At 41.3% G+C, this 22,591-nt stretch overlaps 1 protein-coding gene across 4 annotated transcripts in view; it reads left to right on the forward strand.

The window, feature by feature from the left end:
* BRF1 (BRF1 general transcription factor IIIB subunit) overlaps window positions 1-22,591 on the forward strand; it is a 179,327-nt gene that overhangs the window by 88,919 nt on the left and 67,817 nt on the right. For all 4 annotated transcript variants that reach the window (XM_074820977.1, XM_074820978.1, XM_074820979.1 and 1 more), the window contains 6 exons: window positions 1,707-1,856; window positions 3,478-3,571; window positions 14,800-14,926; window positions 16,499-16,538; window positions 16,628-16,720; window positions 17,414-17,692. In XM_074820977.1, the coding sequence (XP_074677078.1) occupies window positions 1,707-1,856; window positions 3,478-3,571; window positions 14,800-14,926; window positions 16,499-16,538; window positions 16,628-16,720; window positions 17,414-17,692 (783 nt within the window). The remainder of the gene's footprint in view (window positions 1-1,706; window positions 1,857-3,477; window positions 3,572-14,799; window positions 14,927-16,498; window positions 16,539-16,627; window positions 16,721-17,413; window positions 17,693-22,591) is intronic.

Raw genomic sequence — 22,591 nt, forward strand, 5'->3', positions numbered from 1 at the left:
GTATTGCTTTCTAGCCATTTATGGCCTCTTTAAGGATTTTCACTTAAAACCCACTTGTGTATTCATTTTCTGACTGTTTGGTAGCTTCAGAATTTAAATTAACGATGTGCAGTGTTTTGTCAAATGACCTGTGGGCACGAATGCCAGCAGAAATGTCTGAACAGCTACAACGCAAATGCATAAATGCTGCGCTCGGGCGGCCGGAGGAGCTGAGGCTGGGCCCTCTCGGGGGAGAAGAGATGGGAAAGAAAGCAAAACCCGGCGTTGCTTTGTCCCATCGCACGCGTTTCTGTAGAGCGAAGAGCAAAGGTTAAATGTCTGTTGAACCCCAGGCTATCACTCCTGAAAGGTTTTTTTGTTGTTGTTGTTCTATTTTGGAATTGGTTATTTCTGTTGAGTAGAACTTTATAAAATCATACTTGGAAATACAGAACAACTGCCCTTAAGAATTATGGGGCCAGTGGGTTAATCTTTCCTAAACCTTTGATTTTTAGGGTCGTCTTTAGGAGGTGACTGCACTCTGGCATTTCTTCAGTTTTGAGGGAGATGTGTTTGGAAGTTTTTGCTTGATAAATGCTTTCATTCAAACGCTTTTGCAGAGCTGACAGGCATAATCACCTACGGTGTGGTCTTGGTAATTATGGATAGCAACAGGGCATCATTGTTAGAACTTGGAGCTAAATGAAACTGCTTTGATTAATTGTAAATCTGTAAGATTGTTCCAGTGTTTCGAGCTGAATTTTCATCTTTATCAGTTTAAGTGCCTACATAGGGGATCAGCGAAGGAAATTGAGTTGAGACTAATAGTTAACAATTTACCGTACATCATGGATTTTCGGTCCAGTGATAAAAGGCTGGCAGGAAATGAGAGATTGATACCTCAAATAAGAGTAAACTTGTGTTAAGTGTAGCTTTTACAAGATTGTTTGATAAATTATAAATTGGTTTAGGCAAAGCACAATCCGTACTGACATAATTCAGTTAGTTTGAAGCTGATAACACCAAGACTTGAAGTAAGTTTATATATCTGGAGGCGGATCTGTGGCCGATGTAAATTGTCATAATGCTGTTGACGTTAACTGGGTTCCAGTAGTTTATGCCAATGGAGAGTATGCTTTAGTATCTGTAATAGACAGTGTTTTGTATTGTTGGAATATGAGTCTGAGGAGGAGCTAGAATTAATTTTGAAGGTGCAAGCAGACTTTTGTTAGGAACATGGGATTTTAAGCAAACAAATTTTTTTTGAAGCTTAGTTTGTAGTTAGGTGTGAGATGAGACATGCAAGTTACCTTATTTGTTACTTTGCAGGAGGTATTAGAAGTTTTGGGTCTAAGTCACGTCCTCCTTCTGCAAAAGCCTTTGCAGATGCTTAGCTTTGTGCATAATATCACTGGTATCAGTAACACTGCTCACGTGTTGGAGTCAGCATGTGCAGCCTTGGACCCTGAAGAGCACGTAGGAAAAGCATGTGCTGTGCTTTAAAGGTCTTTTGTCTATAAAGCAAGAAAGGATTTTCTTCTAACTTAACTAAAAAGGTACTTCTAAAGCTTAGTGATCAGAGGATCTGGCCCAGCAGCACTGTCTGTGTTGTTTGCTGGGACGTGAAGCAAGCCAACCACGACAGCCCCGCAGCACTGGTGCTCAAGTACTGTATTTCCTAAATCAAAGGTTAGGATTAGAAATAATTGTATTACTTTCTGTTGCAGATCCATGTTTATATATTCCTCGTTTTGCACACATGCTTGAGTTTGGGGATAAGAACCACGAGGTGTCCATGACGGCGCTGAGGCTGTTGCAGAGAATGAAGCGGGACTGGATGCACACCGGCCGCCGGCCCTCGGGGCTCTGCGGAGCAGGTATGTCAGACCCTGGCTGTATCGCTTCCCCCGCAGCGGGTTGGACGGGAGAGTCTGGGAGTTGGGAACACCTGAGGACTTTCTCATTTCCTCGGTGATGCCACGTTCTCTGGGTTTTGTGCTGTCAGGCACCTACAGATTATATAGGTCTTTGTGAAATAGTTTCTGAAACTCAAACTTTATTTTTGCCCTTGTTCTTATATTACTTGCTCAGATCCTTTGTATTTTACATTTTGGATTTTTTAACCTCCTTTCTGGTGCTCTTCTCGCCTACACTCTCTGCAAGCTCTAGCTGCTAAAAGGTTTTTTTGTCAGCTAAAATGACACCATTAGAGCAAGCACTTTGATTTGTGTCTTTACACAGAGTCTTATGCAAGAAATGCCCTCTTTGACCTGTTCTGTGAAATTATTTTCCTCTCCTTCTTCATCTTTTTCCAAGATCCATCACTGTCATGATGCTTACAAAAAACCTACCGGTTTGGGAGGGCTAGGTTAAAAGGTAGTCAGTACCAGCCAGTGAGGTCAGAGTAACGAAGAGTGTAGATAGTCACCGAGTTCACGTATGCGCTTTATTTTATTGGAAAGATCTTACGTGTGCATGCCGGAATGAGAAATTGCGCTCAAACCTTAGGGAACCCAGGACTACACAATCTTCTTGAAATTTCTAGCCTCTTTTTGTTAATAGTACTTGCTTACTGCACATCGCTAAAAATTTGAGTATAGACTCTGTGGGAGACCAGCCTGGTCTTTGATTCACTACATAGACTATATCTGCCCAAGCAAGTAATTTGATTCAACAGACGTGGATCAATAGATTGAAGTGGGTGGTGCTGAGTCCTCTACATCCATCCACGTAATATGCAGTTCATGTGATGTACTGTGAACTGGGTTTAGTTTGGTTCCCTGGCCTAAAATGTCTGTGCCACGTGTTGTTTGAAGGACCGGTTTTTAGTTCAGCCCCTGATGTTCCCATTAGGAACTGGAGCACTTTAAACGCATGCCTGAAGTGGAGCTCTGGTTTAGTTTCCTCTGAAAGGAAGCACTTCTGCATGCTTAAAACTGTTCTGTGCATTGAACCACTGGACAATGCGTGGGGGTGATGCTTCAAAACAGAGCTAGTGCTCTGAATCAGCACACAAATGTAGATGCAGCCAGGACAAGTTATCTAGCTGCATAGAGGGTCTGACAGGAGAGCACTTGGGCACTAGCAAGGCAAACGATGGTGTTGACAGGGATGAGGATAACAGGTTAAGCAGATTCAGTGTTTTGCTGGAGATCTTTTTATTTAGGACTAGTAAATTCTGCTAAGATGATGATAACTTTGAAAATACCCAATCAATGAGATGTTCTTGTGCTATATTTTAAGTAGCTGACCATGGTTCCCTAAATGTTAAAACATAGAGTTTTTTAAGGTGCAGTCAGCTTTATTTTATTGGGCAGGAAGGAAAGTTTGTAAAGTCAAGTCAATCACCTGTATTCAGAGACACAGCTGAGCATAAGCATTTACGGCTCTTTAGCTGAAGGCAGGGACAAAGAGAGGGTGTAGTTATCTGGCTGTTTTCTGCTTTTCTTCAGGAAATTTTCCTCTTTTTGACATTGACTTTCCCTGCTTATTCTCTAGCTCTGCTAGTGGCAGCAAGAATGCATGATTTCCGACGTACTGTAAAAGAGGTCATCAGGGTGGTCAAGGTTTGTGAGTCTACATTAAGGAAAAGGTCAGTGCAGTTTTATTGCTTTTATCTTTCATTTACAGTACTGAAAAGTGGTGTAGTCTAAAATGAATGTAGATCAGAGAAAACCAGGTTCTTTTCCTTTTCAGAAGTGCCAAGAATAAAATAAGTACAACGTGTTTTAGCTGGTCATTTTTAAGCACTAACACCTGCCTCTTATGTAAGGCCTCAAATGCTTAGCAAAGATGGTAAGGAGCGCTGTGCCCATTTAACAGGTGAAGAGTTGAAGGCAAAAAAGTGTTGGGTCAGAAGTGTTAGCAGTGTTGTCATGTTCTCAGAGGAAATAATTGATTAATTCTCAAACCTGAGGGTGTACTGTGGGATTTTTTTTTTCCTTTATCCAGAATACAGTGCTGAAGTCTTGTCCTTTAGCTGTTATTGAACAGAACTTTCCAAAATATTTTGCTGAAATGTTTATTTTTGATAGTGTTGCACTAACAATAAATAGAAGACAGTGCAGTGAGTCTAATAAGTTTATTGAAGGGGTCCAAAGTGGAATTATCAGCAGAATGTGAGCCTGAAAGTGGGAATTTCCCGAGTATCATTGGCTCTTATTATTTTTTAAGATCTAGTGGTATTTTTGATATTTTGATGAAGTAAGCAGTCACCGTTTCCCTCATTTTAGTTTTGAAAAGTTGTAACATTTTCATTCCCTGTAGGTTCAGTAAAAAATGACCTAACTCTGAAATACCATGCTTTCTGTTGCCCCCAGTTGGAAATTTCTGTACCACCATTATATTCTGAAGTTTGTTCCACCAAGAACTTTAGAAAGCTCCCCTGGTGTCTCTCTTTCTCTCCACCTCACTAAGACCAGCTTAAGCACATCCAGCCTAGACAAATACTTGTTAATCATAGAATGGTTTATGTTGGAAGGGACCTTAAAGGTCATGTAGTTCCAACCCCCCTGCCACAGGCAGGGACACCTTCCACTAGACCACGTTGATCAAAGCCCCGTCCAACCTGGCCTTGAACACATGAACACATGGAGGGGGCAGCCACAGCTTCTCTGGGCAGCCTGTGCCAGTGTCTCACCACCCTCACAGTCAAGAACTTCTTCCCGATATCTAATCTAAATTTACCCTCTTTCAGTTTAAAGCCATTACCCCTCATCCTATCCCTACACTCTCTGATAAAGAGTCCCTCCCCAGCCTTCCTGTAGCCCCCTTTAGTAGTATCCTTTAGGTACTGGAAGGTCTCCCTAGAGCCTTCTCTTCTCCAGGCTGAACAACCCCAACTCTCTCAGCCTGTCCTCACAGGGGAGGTGCTCCAGCCCCCTGGTCATCTCCGTGGCCTCCTCTGGTCCCGCTCAAGCAGGCCTGTGTCCTTTCTATGCTGGGGGCCCCAGAGCTGGACACAGCACTGCAGGTGGGGTCTCACAAGAGCAGAGTAGAGGGGGAGAATCCCCTCCCTCGACCTGCTGGCCACACTTCTCTTCATGCAGCCCAGGACACGGTTGGCTTTCTGGTCTGTGAGCGCACATTGCTGGCTCACAGTCAGTTTTCCATCCACTCGTACCCCCAAGCCCTTCCCCTCAGGGCTGCTCTCAATCCACTCCTCGCCCAGCCTGTATTTGTGCTTGGGATTGCCCTGACCCATGTGTAGGACCTTGCACTTGGCCTTGTGGAACTTCATGAGGTTCACACGGGCCCACCTCTCCAGCCTGTCCAGGTCCCTCTGGATGGCACATCCCTTCCCTCCAGCGTGTCGACCGCACCACACAGCTTGGTGTCATCAGCGAACTTGCTGAGGGTGCCTCGATCCCACTGTCCATGTTCCCAACAGAGATGTTAAACAGTGCCGGTCCCAGCACTGACCCCTGAGGAATGGCGCTTGTCTCTGCTCTCCACTTGGACATGGAGCCATTCACCACAACTCTTTGAGTGTGACATCCAGCCAATCAATTCCTTATCCACTGAGTGGTCCATCTGTCAAATCCATGTCTCTCCAATTTAGAGACAAGGATGTCATATGGACAGTGTCAGATGCTTTGTACAAGTCCAGGTAGATGACGTCAGTTGCTCTTCCCTTATTCACCAACACTGTAACCCTGTTGTAGAAGGCCACCAAATTTGTCAGGCACAATTTGCCCTTAGTGAAGCCATGTTGGCTCTTGCTAATCACCTCTTCATTTTCCATGTGCCCTAGCATAGCTTCCAGGAGGATCTGCTCTGTGATCTTGCTGGGCACATATATGAGATTGACTATAATAATGTAATATAATAATGTTCACTTCTTAATTGTGTAGAATATTTTTGCCCCAGATCCTCATTTGTGGAACAGGAATGATGATATTTCCCTACCATGCATGGGTGGTATGGGGATAAATTTAAAGTGTTTGAAGTGCTTCAGAATACTACAGCTATAAGGTACAAATGCTACTTTTTGTCTCTGGTCAACAGGTCATGTGTTTTAGTGTGCATTTTGTATGATTAATGATTTATGCGCCCACAATCTACTTCAGGATGCTTTGGTTAAATAGTTAAAGAGTTTGTTCTTACTCAGAAAATAAGCATAATAAATTAGAGTTGGAAGGAAAATTAATTTGAGCAATTGTTTCAAGTGAAGAAATCTTACTTCAAAATTCATGCTTTGAAATGTTTACTCAAGTCACACACATCAACTATAATGACAGCGTTATTTACTTTGACAGCATAAACGTGACAGCTGAATTATTTTCAGGCAGCTATAATTACAACTGTATTTATCACGAATCTATAAATTTGATTGATGTTTTTCAAATAAGAGCATGTTATATAGTATTTAACGAAGGCAAATAAAAAAAATACCTTTGAATAACTCTTTCTGCACTCCAGTTTTTTCTTCTTTCAAGAATTCTTCTCAAAATGCCATTGAGTAGATGTTGTCTAAATTAATAAGAACTTGTTTCATGTTCTAAAAAATTTCTTTTTTTCTCAGTTTGATGTGCAGTTTTATTTTCATTTAATTATTGCTGCAGTAACTCCGGTTTGTAAAGAGCTACTGCTGCTTTGTGCAGCGTGAAGGTGTTGAGTGCAGTTGGGTGGACACTCATTAATGGACGGTGTTGGATGCTGATGGCTTTGACCTCACAGCTGTTGAAGTGAAACCAAACAGGAGTCCAGATAATGCTGAAACGTCCAACCTGCAGGTTCTGCTGCATGGTTTGATGTAGCTCCCAGTTGGCTACGTGGCTCCTGGGGAATCACAGACTGTTGGAAGCTGGATTCGGTTTCGGTGCGGGCGGATTTCCATGGCAGAAATCTGCAAGGGAAGGGGTGGCACCGACATGAGGCGCTTTCTTCCTCTGCCCAGTGGAGGCAGCCCAGCAGCTTGGGAGGGACAGGGCTGCGTTGATCAGTGGCTTGGCTGAGGATGTGGGAGCGAGGCTTTTTAAGAAAGCCCTGCTCGGCTTCCTGTTTTGGGAAGATGCTCAGCAAGGGGTGGCAGCCCTTCCCTAAGAAGGGCACTGTTTCTGATCCTGTGCAGCGCAGCTGATGTGACTGTGTAAAAGGGGATTAGTTCACCCTGTTGTTCATCAGCTGGAGAGCACAAGCCCTACGTGCCTGTAGTCTATCGCCTCTTCCAGTGCTGTGTACTGGAGGAGTAGCTCTTAGGAGAAGGTTCACAAAAATGTGATGTACCTTCAAACAAATGACCTGATCATAAAGGGAATCTGATTTGGAAGGAAAAAGCGACAAAGCATGGCCCATGGACCCTGTCACTCATCGTTGAATCAAGAGTCCTTAATTTAACCATCTGTTTGGTTAAACACCAGTGTGTGTTTGTTTTTAACATATGACTAGGTTTTTGGTAGGATCTTGGTAAGAAAACTTTGTAGTTACTTCACAGGGCCTTCTAGCTTTATTTTTTGAACCACACAATTAAAATGTAAAGCTTGTTGCTGTTGTTGAAAGTGGATGTATTAAATATTAATAAATGCACTGATAATTCTATCTCATTTCCAGTCTAATTGAAATGATATTAACTTCTATATCACTTTATATATTCAAAGTACTGTACAAATATTAACTAATTAGTCAAATTGTTATTTTCTGTGTAATCATCTGTGGAGATAGCAGAAATTAACTTTTAATAAACCCAACCCTTTTATTTAGTTTAATCCTCACATTTGTGCCTGTGTTCAATGCACCTGTCTTTGCTGCTGCCTTTTTAACCTTCACATACTCTGCCCCTTCATCTGTTTATTCACCTATTGTATACTTTCTCTGCATACTAAATTCTGTCTTATCTGCAGTAAGAATAATTTTTGTGATATTTGTCCATTGTGCATTATCTAATACTGTGCGGCCCTTACGCCTGTTTGAAGATCTTAGGCACTTCTTCAATAGAAATAAAAAAACCCCAGCTTATCTTTGTTAACACTTGCATTTTACTTCTTTGGCTTACTCTCTTTATCTTTAAATTGAGCTGCTTTTTACATAGAAAATATTTCTTCTCAGTTCCATAAAGTACTATCTGTTAAAAAACCTATTTGTGATGAACTTCAGAAGAAGTAAAGCTTAACTTAGAAGGAATTGGAATGAAAGGCCAGAATGAGTTTAAAGGGCTCATTTTTGAGGTGAATGTTTTTTCTCACAACAAAATAGCATTTTTGGGGAAGGAAGACAAGACTTGTTATGAAGGAACTCCATTTACCAGTTGGAGATGCTGCAGGGACTTTCATAAATGGGGTCCTTTGCTCGTGTCCTGGGGACACAGCTACAGCTCTTTCAATGGCTGCACTGGTAATTTTCTGGAAAAATTAAAGATTCATGCATAGAGATAAATGTATTGCCTGCAGCTTTTCTTATTTTCATTTCTGCGATATATAGCTCATATAAACTTCATGTCCAAGCTCCCAGTGCAGTCTCAAGCTGGGTAGATGTCTGTGAGAGCAGGCAAAGCGAGAAGCAAGTCGATAGAGTCCAGAGTCAGGATGGGAAGAGAAGGTAACAGGGACACATGTAGCTGTGAGGTGGCTGTGAGGTTTCATTTTCCAAAATACCAAAGCCATATCAAGGCCAGGACTGAAGGGAAAGGTGTGAAAGAAGGCTGTGTTCGGCTGTGATCTGAGTAAAGCTGTGCTAAAATCCCGTGAAAGGTATCTGATGAATTAAGTGAGAGCTGTTTACCTAAGCTATTTGAGCATGGAGAAGGGTAGAGGATGCTCAGTATGTCAGTATAAGTGCTCTTTGTTGAGGTGTGGTGTGGAGAGAAGCTTTCCGAAAACTGGGAAGGTTACTTCATGTAAGGGAGCTTGTGGTGGTGTCCGCTCTGATCTCAGCTCGACAGCTGTGGAGCTCCTTCGCTGGCTGATGTTGTGATAAGCTAAGAAAGTAAATTGAGAAATATTTTATGACTCTAGTTAAATAATTTCAAGTGGCTTTTAGATGATTTCTAGAAATCTTTCTAGTATGGTGAGTAAAATGCAACTTGATCCACACGGGTTGGTATTGCATGCCTTTGTAAGTTGGATTGTCTGTTTTAATGAAAAAGGGTTTTATTTTTGAGGAATCCAATTTCACGGGCAATGTTCCTTTCTATAAATCCGACTTCTATACAGCTAGTAAGCTAATACATTAATTAGATTCCTAATATATTTTAGTACTTCATACTTATTTTAAAAATGTCATTTCAAAATTATTTGGTGTCTGTTACTTTTGATAGAATAATTAACTTATTAGCACTAACTCAGTCTTAGATCTTGTAAACACTTTTCTCTGTGTTTGACTTTCCTCATCTGAGCGGCTGTTAGGAAATTAAGCAGCATGCTATTTTCTTTTCCAGGAGATCATAGAGGGTTTTTGACAGACCACAACGGAGGAACCATGCTAATGAAACAAAATTTTAAGGAACGCTAAAGCGTTTTGTTTCATTAGCATGGTGTGAACATTTGAATCAGGGGGAAAAAAAAAACAAGAACAAAAAAATTTCAGGTGGTTTAGACTGGTGGACTTCTGGGATGGCCAGGGAGACTTGGTGGGATTATTGGTGGGCTAACCATGTGCACACGTGTTAACCCAAGGTAACCGCATGTGTAAGCATTTGCAGAATCAAGACTTTAAAATTTACGCTAATGAATTTGTGGTAATTTTAAATCTCTGTTTTGGTGTGAGCAAGTAAAAACTAATTCTAAAGGGTGCTTTTATTTAGTACACTAAATCTTTCAAGGTACCCATTCTTTAATACCTAGAAAAACGACAGAGACTTGCCAGCAAATGAGCACCATAAATTATCAGTCACCAATTAATCTGCAGTAAATGACTGTGTGTGTATGCTCTTAGTCCATTGCAAAAAGAGGTGAAATGTATTAATGTAGTACATCATGGAAGTTGTTTAAGTGAAAGTATTTCTCTTTTCAGTTGCATTGGGCTGGGAACACAGACAGACTAATTTAGTACAGCTCAGGTGATAAGCTGTAAGTTGTAAAACCACAGTAACTGCATCGCCTCTGATTTTGTCCTTACCTTTAGTAATGAGATACTCATTCATATAGCCTTTAAAAATACCTTTGTTATATTCCTGCAAGTACATGTAAAATTATATATATGTACAATGATTACTTATAGGGAGATGACACTTCTGTTTATTTGCATACTGGTGGATACTGGGAAACTTTTTAATGTCATGTAGGAAGCATTTAATAATTATTTCTGATACATGTTCTGTATTAAGTATCACTTTTAGGGTATGCGTTTACATACTTCATGCATAAACATTGTGTGGCTTGAAAAAAAATGGGGAGAGAAAGATGATGCAAGACACTGTTAAATTTATAGTATAAAAATAGTGGTGGTTTGCCACATCAGTGTGAATTCTGAACTTCTATGAGTGGGTGTACAGGTTTAGGGTGGTAGGCAGCACTGATGAACATTAAGTTAAACCAGTGGGGATATACTGCAGTATTTTGGTACTTCACCAAGATACAAAAGTAAATCCCTTGCTTTTCCAGAGTTTGCAAATGTTGGAGTTGTCAAATCAGCTGATCTATTGCTAGAATATTTGTAATTGATGTGTCAGTTAAGGTTATGTAGATATCATGTAAGTTATTACTTAAGGCTTTAATTGGATTGTAATTTGGGAAAAATCAAGGGAATTTAATTACCACCACTAGTTTTATCTTGTAATAAAGTTTTTTTTCATGTATTTCTGCTAACAATATGCCAATATTCAGGTTAGTACTTTTTTTAATCCATTAATAAAATATTTTAAGTACTTTAAAAAGACCTGTCACAACAGGTAGTTTAAAGGCTGACTGCTCATGCTAAATTTCATGTTCACTCTTTAAAAAGACAATTGTCTCTGAAGTTATAATTTGTTTGCCCTTCTGTATAGAAGTCCAGCACAAGATACCTGTGCTTTATGCTACCTGCTTTCTGGAGCTAGATGCTGATTGTGTATATGTAGGAGGACACCGTGGCTCTTCATAAATGGTCTCTGCTTAGAAGTCCCTCTTGGACTTCAAACTTGGACTCCTGAAGCGTTTGTGAATTGGACTCCAGAAGACCTTGTTCTTTTATGTGCTTTGTCGCACCCCACTGCTGTTCAATTAAACATTAAAGCTGAGCAGCTAGCTGCACACAGGAGTCTTTTTTTTTCCTTGGCTGTAGACTGGATTCATAAGTCTCCACTGGACAGTATCCCTGAAACAAAGTAAAAAAACCAACATTGCTTGTACTTCAAAATGACTGACCCATTTTCCTTTATTGGGAGCTAAATTGTGAACAGAATCAGTTTACTGTTTTGTGCACTAAAGTGCTTTATCAGAAGACGAGGTGTGGTTTTGTCCATAAGCTGATGAAACAAAAGCCGTGGAAATTTTTCTTTGAAAAAAAGGGTTGGGGTTTGGGGCAGATGACACCAAGCTCTGGAAAAACTTTTCTCCCAAAGGAATTTGCTTGAAAGAGTTTGCTGTGAGAAACTGTAAGGGGAGGGTTTATACTGGAAGTTGAATCTTAGCCTGAGCTGTAGTGGTTGCCTCTGCTTTGACTATAAATAGAAAATACTCATCTGCCAAATTTCAATTTTTAGAGCCCTTTTGAATTTGTGCCAAGGAAATAATATCTTAATTTGTATATCTGCTTATTTTCCTCCTTCTGTGCGTAACTTGAAATGGCAACTCTTATTAGATTTTTTTAGATTAAGAGAAGTGCAAAATGAACTTGGATATCATTTTTATGTGGGACTTAAAAAATAGCCTGTAGCTATTTTTTTTTTTTTTCATGAGGGCACTCCCTTGCCCCTGAAATTATTGTGCTTATAATTAAGGTTGCGTCAGTTTTTCTTAGCTGCCAAAGTAAAGTTACCTTGTTTCATGCAGTGTAGACTGCTGCGTGCATCAGTTTGTTGCCTTGGTGGCATGTGTCCAAACACTGGATAAAATTAAAGAAATGTTTAAAAATATGTAGACAGGATATCAGCCAATGTGAAATGTTGAGGCAGGCAAGTGGTTGGCAAATGCAGGTATTTATTTATATCAAGTTAAAGGAGAAACTGTTGAGTGAACAGCTCACTCTCCCACAGAGATGATGCTCAAGCTGTGATCCTGACCATCAGGGATGTTCTTCATTTCAGGAGGAAGGCTAGAGCCTTGTGGTTAAGACTGGCGAGAAGTGAAGAAATTACGTGCTGCTCTAAATTTGGGCTTGCCACCCTGTGCCTACACTGTGACCCTGGCAGCCCTCACCACCGTGTGGTCAGCCCTTGTCCCGTTTGGCTTGGATCAGGACTGAGGAGGAGGAGGACACGGGCACAGGACTAGATGCAGGTGGCCGGGTTGGATGGTTGAACCGTGCTGTGCTGTGGGTTTGAACTCCTTGGTAGCACCACCAGCAAACATGACGTAGTTCTGCCCTGTCCTTGTGCACTGAAGGTCTTAGGAGAGACCTGTGCTGCCGTTTGAGCTCAGGGCTGAAGCTGGCGCTTGAGCCAGAGCTCATGCCAGCAGCCGTCACCTTGTCTCTCCCATGGGCTAACATCTGGTGGGTGCAGGGTACGTGACATGAGTCACACGACATGATGGACAAAGAGAGGGACAGACAGAGCCTTGGGTAGTTGCAAGGAGACGTGCTGAAACCCAAGCACGGTCATCTCATCCCAACCTTGCTTCATGAGCGACTGGTTTTGTTACTGGTGTTTTCTACGTGGCTCCGCATGCCCGGAGGTGTTGCTGTTTTGGCTGGGTCTGGGTCTGGCGGCTCATCTCAAACTCAGAGCAAGCATGGGATAAACAAACTAGGCGTCTTTGCCAAAGTGCGTGTTGGCTTTTTACAGTGGGAGGAGAATAATATTTTAATGAGGCGAGGCTGGTTGGGAGGAAAAGTCTTGCTGAAGTGGGACTACCTGTGAGTGCATGATTCATACATGGAGAGATGGATGACTGGAATTTAATGATGGTGACTGGGAAGTTCCATGGTCCTAAAATGATACATGGGTTTGGCATTAAGTGGTTCGTGAATTAAAATAATAATAACAGTGCCCTAGCCAGGCTTTCCCTCTATCCTGATAGATGAGGCTTCCTCCTGGAAGGTGGGTAATGCATGCTGGAAGCCCGTTAATGCTGAGAAAGATCTCTAGTCTGTTAATTAAAAGCTGGGTGCCGCTGGTGCCAACAGCATCCTCCTCTCCTTTCCAATTTGATCTGAAAGAGAGGAGGAGGGAGCTGGTCCCTGGCACTCTGAGGGAAGGTTTTGGGCTGTCAGTCACTCTCAAATACATGGCTAATTTGGGGCTTTGTGGAGATGCCTGAACTCCAAAAGCAAGACTAGGTTTCAGAGGCTTTCTTCTTCTCAGCAGCACTAACTCTGGCTGGCGTAGCCGTGCCTGGGCTCAGCATGCTGCTTGCTGTTTTACATAGAGGTGCCCAGCTCTCTGCGTGCATTTTGCAGCAGGAGATGCCACACGTGGCCTGCGGACCGTGCTCCAGGAGCAGGGCACCTCCGAGCAAAGTGTCCTGAAGTTACAGCATGCCTACATCTCTTTCTTTGGGCTGTCTTGTCTTGCTCCTCAGTTCATAAAAAAAGAAAGACAGGTACTAATGAGGCTATAGGGAGAGAGTGTGGCCCTGTGCTATTGGCTTTGACCCTGGAGTTGGTTGGAAACTGAATTTCTGTCCTAGAGAAAATTCCTTCTTCAGAAGGAGCTTTGTTGCAACCAGTGGTAGAGGAGAAAACCACGACTTGAGTTTAGGGGGGGAGAAATACTGAAAGGTCCTGTGCTGGGAGTACTGAATCACCATTTTTAGTTTCCTAGCTTTGCAGATGGAAGCTGTTGTCAGCTTTGCTTCCTATGGAAGATGGGAATATTCCAGTGAAGCAGCTGCAGACCCATCATTGCCATTTTCCCATGGAAAATGTTGATATTATTAAAAGGGCACTTTCCGTAAGGAAAGCATTCTGCCAGACATTTCCTGACCTGGCTTTGTACTTAACCTTTTGTCTCACTTTCTCCATCTGTAAAATGGATGTGCTCATTGTCAACCACCTGTATAAAATGCTGAAATTTGTGGATGAAGTTTTGACAACGCAGTGTCATTTAAGATTGTGTTCCTTTGAAAGATTCCCCATGGAGCTAGTCCTATCTCTCACATAAGTAGGAACTTTTAAAATGCAAACATTAAACAAATAAAAAGTATATTGTTGTAAAATTACATGCATTCATCTGTCCATCTGTGCAATGTGCAGATGATCCCTTTATTTTCCTACTGCTCCTGTGTGTCACGGGAAGATTGTTTCTTGTCCCTCTTCCCATCTGCTGAAGATATGTTACTTTAACATTTGCTTTGCACAAATTAATTATGCTAACATATCAGGAGTATTTTTGAGCATATTCCTAAACTATGATGGCAGATATTTTAGTTTGTGAATCTGTTTTGTTGTTGCTGTTGATAGCAAAAACAGTGAGACAGGAGGAATGAGCTGCGTTTCTCCTCTTAGTTTTGTCAGTCTATACTTAATTGCCCATAGGGGCAGCGGTATTTCTGTTCAGTCTTTGTTCATCAAAAAAAGTGTGTGTTACATATTCTAATAAATCAAAAGCTAATTTGTGATATGAAAAGATACTTTCTTTGCAGCACATAAAACAATTAGTATCACTTCAGTTTTAATGTATTCTGTATTTGAGCCAGAGTTTCTAGGGTTGACATGTTTATTCTGTAACATAGCAGTTTGACACATTTTGTTACATTTAAAGGAGTTCTTAAAGATGTTATGGTAATGTGCTGTATGCTTTGGTAGGTTGACAGAATTTGAAGATACACCAACAAGTCAGCTAACCATAGATGAGTTTATGAAGATTGACTTGGAAGAAGAATGTGATCCTCCTTCATTTACAGCTGGTCAAAAAAAGTTGAAGATACAGCAGGTGAATTCTGAATTGGATGTTCTCTGTATTTTTTTCCTCTCTCCTCCCTCTGTATATTCCTTTTTGAATCAGTTAATACCTAATCCTAACTGACCAGCCTTTGATAAGGTTTAGTTATATTTATTTTGAGGTTCGTAAGAGAAGGGTGAGTATTAGTGCATATGATACCCATTAACTAAATGATATTTTTTTGTTTTACTGGCAAAGGGATAGCTTCTTGGTTAAAAAAATATATATATATATATATATATAAAAGTTTTTCTCCTGTATAATTTTTACTCACTCCTCCAGAGAGACATGCTTTTTCAGATATGTAGCTTCAAATGTAGCTTTAAACATCCCCTGATGAGAGATCGAAGTATGTCTACCATCCTAGCCAGCCTCTGCGGGAAGTACAGAGTCACTGCTCTTGTTAGTGCAGATCAGGATGTCTGGGTGGCCGAGTAAACGAGCACCAGCTGAGCTTCTGTGTTTTGCAGGCCACCAGTGGTTGGTGATTAGCCCACAACTTCTGTATTGTAGATGAGGGCTCATCACACTCTGCCCAGATGCTCCCCCTTTTGCAAGCTGATGCAGTTACACTATGCATTGTTATTCCTTTATGCTTGCTTCCCTTCTTGTGCTTTGACCTCTTACCGAAGCATCAAATCTTTTTGTCCTTACAAAACTGGAGGGTCTCATGTGACAAGTTAAGCTGAGCTTGGGGCATGGAGGTCTTGTTTAGCTGTCCTAATGTCTGTGCTTCTCTTTTATATGCTGTATGCACTCTTCCACCCTGGCTAGCAAGAATCAGGGTTGCAAAGGTGTAAGTTTGTAATTGGATCAGAAACCTTGCACTGTTTTTAAGGTGATACCCGTGGTCAGGAAAAGTGCCATTACATGTAACTTTTTTTTAAACACATATGAAAACAATAAGCCAATTACTTTAATGAGACTGCTGGGTTTTTGTGTGGTACAACACCTGCTTCCACAGAGATTAGTTCTCATGTGGCTTAATTTCTTTACAAAGCATGAACTAAAGCTGGCACCAGAGGAGAAGATTTTACTACTGTCGTAGCTAATTCCTACATTATTAGTTTTTCAGGGTTTTTGTTTTTACTGTCCTAAATATGCTATCATTTAAAGGTCTGTAGGTGTGTTTATGATGCTCTCAAGAGCCTGGCAGGTGCTGTAGGTCAGTACTTCACTCTGCCACTGCGTGTGCTACGTCTGGCCCAGGCACTGCAATTTCAGCACTGTCCTTGCGCTTGCTCACAGCTACAGGCACAGCCATAGAGTCTGACTGCTGAAGAATGGGGCCTTTTATTTGCAGCTTGCCAGAGTGAAGGTTCCTTTTGAAGTATAGAGATGGGTGAGATAACATTTGAAATCAGTCAGGATTTTGAAACTTGTCTGTCTTACCTGTGTCAGACAGGTAATTTACTACAAAGTAATTTGAGTTGGGATTCGAAACCTGCTTATTGCTTTTAAAATACCCTATCATTCGCTGTCTCGATATACAGTTCACAAACAGTACAAAGTTGGGGGGTTCTTTTAGTAATTTCCCATTTATTTTGTTTATTTTCGTTTCAGCTTGAGAAGGCGCTATCAAAAAAGCTGGAAGATTTTGAAGGTATGAATTGTTTTTAGTGTAACATATCACTCATTTGATCAAAATTACATCAATGATTGCTGAGTTTTATTTTTATTTCATCACCACAGGTGAAATATCGAGCTATCAGGATGAAATAGAGATTGAATTAGAAAACAGTAGACCAAAAGCAAAAGGCGTATTTGCAAATTTCACTAAAGATGGTAAGTCTATAAAGTCTTGTGACTACTTAAATCGTAACGAGTTCAGATCTTGCAGGCAGTTTTAAGTGTATGAACTTTATTGTGATAAATGTGATCATATATATGCTTGCATAGTACAAGATCTCTATTGCATTGGGATTCTCTCTGCCAATTAGTTGGTTCATATACTGGTCTTCAAAACAACTACATTGTTCATTACAATTACAGTTTGTTAATGATTTCAGTTGTTTTTCTTTCCTGGTGCAGTATAAGCTTGGCACTGGCACCTGAGAATGTTCCTTTTCATCACTGAAAGTGCAGTGGACCAGTATGTAGACCCTTCTGTCACCGAATCCCCCAGCTGACTAAGTGATACGCAAGGGCTTTGTGCAGGTTGAACTGGCTATTTTTCATTTGTAATTGTATCAGTAAGTACCTGGCTTCTCTCACAAAGGCCTGTTACCTGCCATAATTTGCTAACACAATACTTCTATTTTAAATGATGGCTATATTCACAAAAATACATTTTAATAGCCAAGGTAAAGAATTTGAAGGGCATCTGGAAACTATGTATTCATACATTGGACTAAAATACTGTGTATTCCTTCTACAGATTTTCTCTAAAGATTTTTATTCTTTAAGTGAGTGCCACTCTATTTAGTTTCTGTAACAGATGGTATGCAATGATCTGTTGGGGTTTTTCTACCCTTACAGATTCTATAGACGATAATACCTCTAGCATATTTGGAGAGGAGGAGGCAGAAGATGAGGAACTGGAAGCAGCTGCTAATCACTTAAACAAGGACTTCTATAATGAACTTCATGAGAAGGATAGGTTAAAAAAAAATGAAGATGGGGAATGCAAAAATGGAAGTGAAGTCCTTGTAAGACCACCTGCGCTGGAATCCTTGCTTGGCCCGCTCCCCACTGCAGCTAGTCTTGGCATAACAGAGTCCATAAAAGAGTGCATATCCGCCAAGGACCGAGAGCCTGGTGAGTAGGAGATCAGCTCAGAGTGGAAACTGGACACATGCAGCCAGTTGTGGATTTACTGTGTAATTTCTATGTATCTTGCTGGTTAGTGTGGTAGCAATTCCATGAATCACTGTAACGTTGAGGTACAGGAGCTGTGAGGCTGGATGGGACCAGTGGTCTTGGTTGTTGATATTGGTCGTTGGCATCTGCTCTTCAGGAAGCTGCAGGAATATCTGAAGTGCCTAATTATTTTCTGAAGCCTGAGAATGTGCATCTCTTAGTCGTGTAGATTTGCAGTCATATGATAGCTGATGGGCATATTTCAAGCCATGCAGTCTCAATCAGGAAATTGGAGGAAGCAGATTCCTGTAAATATGACTGGGAATTAAAACCAAAGTATGAGAATTTTAGATCAAGGCAGACTTTCTCAGGAGGCAGTTTACTGGAGTCAGAGATGATGCAGTCTGTCTCTCTGATGGCGAATCTTTGCAAATGGCAAATATTTAATACATTTGTAAGAGGAAATAACTGGTCTTTGGTGTGTGTTTTGGTGGTTTTGCTCCATTTTTCTTAAAACTCCCAGATCTGTCTGTAACATATAGCTCTGTATAGTACAGTGGGAGCAGGACTGATCAACTAAGGAAGCCAATTTTGCCAGAGTCATTAAGGCAACCAGTCGTCCAGGCAGGTTTGTTTGCTTTTTCTTACGTGTGTTTGAGCTTTATGGAGATGGCATTTTTTTTTAATTCCCTCCGCATCTTAATGACTCTGAGAATGGAACATATCTAAAGGGCACTTACTCTTTTCTTTATCGCAGTTAATTTTTCCATTATAAGACACACCTGTCCAAATCTGTTTTGTCACCTTACTTGGGGGTTGATGCTGCAGAACGTTTTCTTATTCAGACTGTTCTGATGCTAATTTCTGTTCAACAGCACCTACTTATAAAAAGGTATTCCCTGCCTCAATAGATGAACTGAATGCATTCAGATTCTTATTATGTTACTGTTTGCTTTCCAGAAATGTAGCAGGATGATCGCACGTTTGTATTTTGTACAAACGAAATCGTATAGAAACAGTTGAGTGGTTTTGGTTTTGTTTTTAATTACAATTAAGAAAATGGATGGTTCGTGGCTCATCTTTCTCCTGGAAATCAGTGGTTCATGTCAAAGAGAGGTCAGTAATGGCTAGAAGCTGTTGTTGTCTGGTTAGCCAATGACCTGTAAAAATGAGTTCCCAGTGATGGACGTTTCTCAGCTGGTATTGCTATTGACCATTTTAATGGACAGGCTGAGGACCGAGTTTAAAGATGAAACTAAGCTGGTATAGCCAGCTATGTTTCTCTGAGTCGGGCTTCAGGCAGGTGGGCAGGAGAGTGCATCACTGCTCATGCTGTGGCTTGTCTGCGTTTGGTGTTTGTTTTCTCTCAAAAGTGGAGGATGTGCCAAACGAACTGAACTTCAAACCAAATAGGTTTCAGTATGTTCAATCTCTTTTAATGCATCTGAGAAATCATTGTGGGTGTTTGAACAAGTACTTATTTTCTTAACATGTTGTGAAGCTCATATGCCAAATTACTGTTTTGGTTTTATTTTGATTGTAGATCCTGCCCCAAACTTTTTTTTTTTTTTCCCCCCCCAGTTACTCTGCTAATTTATTTTAATCATTTAGAAGTTTCATGTTAAGTCAGATTCACTTTGGTTATGTCTGTACTGCAGGGTAGTTGTGCTGGGGTGTGGTTCCCAGTCCCTGAGCCCTTGTCACGTGGTGTCTGCGTGGTGTGGCCGCATCATGGTGTGCGTGTGCATCATCCCCCTGAGGACGTGGTTTCCTTCAGGAAGTCATCTGGGTTCAGGAGCAGTAATGGGGCCTCGATGTGTTTTGGATGGTCAGGAACCAGGTCTAGCACACAGGCTGGGAAGTACACCTGGCTTACAGCTGGCACGTTATTATGCAGAATAAAGAAAACCTTTTGTTAAGATGCCTCCCTTAGGTCACCTGTGCATCTTGGCTCTGAACCCTGATGAAAACCAGCATAGATGTTTCTGTCACCTCAGGCAGTGGTGTCTTGAGTTCTGCCTCATAGCTCTGGGAAATCTGGGACAGATTTGTACCTGGATGTAGTATCTTCTTCTATCAGGCCAACTGGTATACTTGTAAAAATTAGACAATTTCCAGGTTTCTTCCAGGGCCCTTCTTCAAGTCTGAAGAAGAAACGGCAGTTTTCAAAACTAAATACAGGATGAGAGCAGTTGTTCAGTTTGATCCAAGATGGAACAATTATAGATCATCTTGAAACAAAAGTAGTTGGTACCTGTGGAGGGAAGAGGGAAAGATATTTATCCTGTGTATTTGAACTCAGTTTAGTGCAAATTATATTGTCAATATCAGCTGGCCATAGGTTTGCTATAGTATTTCATGCTCCAACATGAACATTCAAAGTCTGTGGAGAAAGTAGAGAGTCGTCATAACATTGCACCGTTAAGGTGATGTTTTGTTTCTTCTTCACAGCTGTGTAAGTCATAAACCAGGAACCTTTCCCTTCCCTCAGCCCTCTCCAACCCTGAGTCATCTTCCACTGTGAGGACCATCTGGGTCAGGTTGGTCTGGAGACCTTCGTCAGGATGATTTTGTATCTCCTACTGGGCTCCACATGTTGTTGGATGGGTGTATTACATCTGGTCAGTGCAGCGGTTGGGAACAGCATGCCTGGTGCTATGTGGTGAGGATTCCCAGCAAACCCTCATGGTGATACACTGCGTCATTGGGCTGGTGGCTCTTGAATAGGAGCTCAGCAAGCAGGTGTGGTATGTGCAGTGTTTGACCTCCTTAAATGCAGGGTGTCTCCTCTCCTCTCTCTAATGATCTCTCTTCCTCAAAAAAACCTCAGCTGTAGGTACCTTCTACAAAGGCTTTTCATTTGGCTTTTGCATGTGGTAATTCAGTTTATAATTGCTTACATCAGCTGCTTTGGGAAATCTTCCACCTTTGTGCCATGGGGGCTGCAGCAACAGCAGCGGGTTTCTCACAAACTGCTTATGCAGATAAGACTTAGGTGCAGAGCCCGAGTGTTAGAAAAATTTAGTGTATTTTTGCTCCACTTAAAATTGGTATTTGAGCAGTGTGAGCTTGTCTATATGAATGTTTTATGGAAAGCATAGTATTTTAGCAAATTTGCATTACAAAGAGAGCATGTAAGGTACCGGGTTAATGAGTCTGAGGCAGTAATGTGCTTAGAATAAACACTACATTTGACTGGGTTTTTCCTACAAAGTATATTAATTTGCAGAGGCATTTAAGCTGAAATCTGTTTTGAGTCTTGGCAAACTGCTTCTTTCTAATTCTTCATAATAAAAGTGCTTTATAGTGAGATCTCAGTTTCAGAAATGGAGGTTGGGTACATCATTCTGTCCATTTTCCTGGCTGTGCAGCATCCCAGCATCCTCTCCACATTCTACATGCTATTTCTGGTTCTGCAGTTCCTCAAAACAAGTCACCGTTTCCTTCAGGAGACTGCCACAGTCAAATATCATGGACTTTGTTCTCAAGAAATAACATTGTTTGGTGTAAAATTTCCCTTTGCAATTTATTTTTATGTCCCTTTTATACTACTTCAAATAATTTATCATCTTTCTTGGTGTTTCTGTCCTTCTAATGTTTGCTGGCTGTCACCCTGTCATTCCCATGTCACACTGCTAGGCTGTACACTACCAGTTCATCTCTTCATGCCACATAAATCCAAAGTTGTAAACTTAATTCTGGGCCAGGGCTAAAAGTGAGAAAGGTCTGATAATAACAGAGATAAAGGTAAAATACAGGGTATAAGTTACCAACTGACTTTATATAACTTCCCCTTCGTAATCTAGGTAGTGTTTGAGACCTGATTTAGTTTTTGTTTTGAATCAAAATTCACATGTAGTCATTTAGGGCAGCAGTTTCAAATAATGTATGTGAAGTGGGTGGTAACACGCTCCTGCACGTCCTCATGAAAATGAGCGGCTTTTGCAGTGAGGATTCACTGTGCATGTACCATCTTGTGTTTGGTTAGGCACCCAGCTAACTGCATTTGCTGCTAATTTCACAAAGAATACATAACAAGGGTTTTGTGCTTGTTCACAATTAATAGTTTGCTCATTTATTGCTCCTTGTATTTATGCCTCCATTACTGCTGCAGGCATAATCTGACATGGGCTGAGGTTGAAAGATGTTACCATTGATTTTGGTGGGTGTTAAAGACCCCATGCAGACAGTGTTCATTGATCGAATAGTTGTTGTCCCTGTGTACCAGCGCTTTTCAATTTCTTATTCAAGGAGGATGTGAGAAGTGGCTAAAGATGAAGTTATACGAGACAGGGATGAGCTCATCCTCCAGGGTCTTACTCTTTTCCTTCGGATTTCATCCCCCACAGCTCCCGCTTCATACAGTGTTCTGCCCTTGGGGCTTCCCTGATCCCTCCATGAGCAGACTCATCTCCTTCACCCAGCAAGGAAAAATGCATGTGTGTATGACCCCCTCCTTTTTTTTTTTTGGCATCAGCAGATGACCAGTGCCAGCAGCACTGCAGCCAGGGAAGCTTGCAGAAACGTGACATTTCTAGCAGGGTCTGAGCTGCTGTGGAAGGATGCTTAGGGGCCCGCAGGCTGAAAACAGTTGGAGAATGGCTGTTGGTGGCTGTGTGTGCCAAGGAGAGTTGTTCACCCTGTCCGGGATCCCAACCTGGATTATGGCATGACGGGGGGCAGGCTCACTGCTCTCGCCATTGCTACTCCATCAACAGATGGGTGTTGACACCCTCTGTGTGCTGGTTTCTTCTTCTAGTATCCTCCTTTCTTCCTCAGATTTTGTCTGAGTACATCAGTGCCAACTGTTTGAAAATATATAAAGTATACAAAAAGATATAATTAGTAATTATGGAG

The sequence above is a fragment of the Strix aluco genome, chromosome 4, assembly GCF_031877795.1.
Source record: "Strix aluco isolate bStrAlu1 chromosome 4, bStrAlu1.hap1, whole genome shotgun sequence".
NCBI classification, from domain to species: domain Eukaryota; kingdom Metazoa; phylum Chordata; class Aves; order Strigiformes; family Strigidae; genus Strix; species Strix aluco.